Raw genomic sequence first — 1,314 nt, 5'->3', positions numbered from 1 at the left:
TCCAATTTTTGTTTCAACATTCTTACTTGATTGTAGAAGTGAAAGAAGAAGAGAAACCAAGCAACCTCAAAGGTACCCAAGGAGAAAATGAGCAACCAGCACCAGCCAAGGAAGACAGTGGAGCTACCGATGGGATAAAAAAAGTTGACGGCGGAGATAAGAAACATGAGATTGTTAACAAAGAGAACGACAACAAGAGGGAGGCAAAAGATGAAGAGCACAATCCCATGAAGAAGGGTGCACAAGTACCTGAGCCTAACGTAGATGAGAATAAGGTGCAGGCAAGCAATGAGGAGGAACTCAAAGAGGTCGTGGAGAAGCAAGTGTCACCTACTCTCGCCGTCGATCAGACAGTGGATATCAAGAAAGGTGACGTCGCCGATAAAACCGACAAAGACAAAACAAGTGGTACATTGTCTAACTCGCCATGTCCATGCATGAAACATCATAATTTTGCTTCTTGACCCCAATCTGGGATTTTTTATAACCAGTAAACACTTGCTGGTTAATATCAAAGTAAATGGGGTTTTCGGCCGCATTTTCATGTTTCAGTTCAATCATGTGCCTGTTTTCTACTGCATCATTTCAACTGTAACACGTCCTTTTACTACATCGTGTGTTATGATGTATTATTATTTATTCCTACCGTGTCCTGTGTTGCTAGCTAGTCTATATTGCATATTTGTACTTCATGCCAAATGTTGAAGTTTCAAACAATTATGGAAAGAGATATAAATAGTACTTGCTTTGCAGAAACCAAAGAAGCGAGGCAAGATGAACCGGGAGAAGTCAAAGGACGAGATGAACCACCTACCAAGGAAGACACAGGAGGAGGCACCGATGAACTACAACCAGGTCCTGCCTTCTTGATTTTTAGCGGCACAGTCTGTTGCGTATTTGCTTATAAAGGTTCTCTAAATCTGAGTGTGCTCTTGCTTCCTCAGAAGGTGAAGACAAAGGCAAAGATGATGAGCAACCTGCCATCAAAGATGGAGGTGACGATGGCAGAGGTACGAATGCCCACAATGCGACGAGCTCGCAGACATCGGAGCCTAAAGAGGAGACCTCTGCCACACTAACCCTGGCTGCTGAAACAACCGCTTCTCCCACGGTGGCACCACCAGGATTAACGGTCGCAACAACCAGCACTGCTCCAGCTACCGTGGACGCCAAGGAACCTGAGAAGGGTGGACATGATGATGGAGCAAGAGGCACCAATAGTAGAGAATAGTTGAATATCAGAAGGATGCAATACATCTCCCTAAGGTACTGAACGTTCTTTGATCTAGTCAAATTTTATGTAATCTGACCCCC

At 44.3% G+C, this 1,314-nt stretch overlaps 1 protein-coding gene across 1 annotated transcript in view; it reads left to right on the top strand.

Moving 5' to 3' along the window:
- Positions 1-1,314, top strand: part of LOC119360555 — a 10,828-nt gene that overhangs the window by 8,669 nt on the left and 845 nt on the right. Inside the window, exons 4-6 of the mRNA XM_037626144.1 lie at positions 37-408; positions 754-855; positions 945-1,266. Of these exons, the coding sequence (XP_037482041.1) occupies positions 37-408; positions 754-855; positions 945-1,231 (761 nt within the window). The 3' untranslated portion in view covers positions 1,232-1,266. The remainder of the gene's footprint in view (positions 1-36; positions 409-753; positions 856-944; positions 1,267-1,314) is intronic.

The sequence above is a fragment of the Triticum dicoccoides genome, chromosome 2B (genome assembly GCF_002162155.2).
Source record: "Triticum dicoccoides isolate Atlit2015 ecotype Zavitan chromosome 2B, WEW_v2.0, whole genome shotgun sequence".
In the NCBI taxonomy this organism is placed as follows: Eukaryota; Viridiplantae; Streptophyta; class Magnoliopsida; order Poales; family Poaceae; genus Triticum; species Triticum dicoccoides.
The sequence above is the reverse complement of the archived record's forward strand: the minus strand, read 5'-3'. Positions and strand labels throughout refer to the sequence as shown.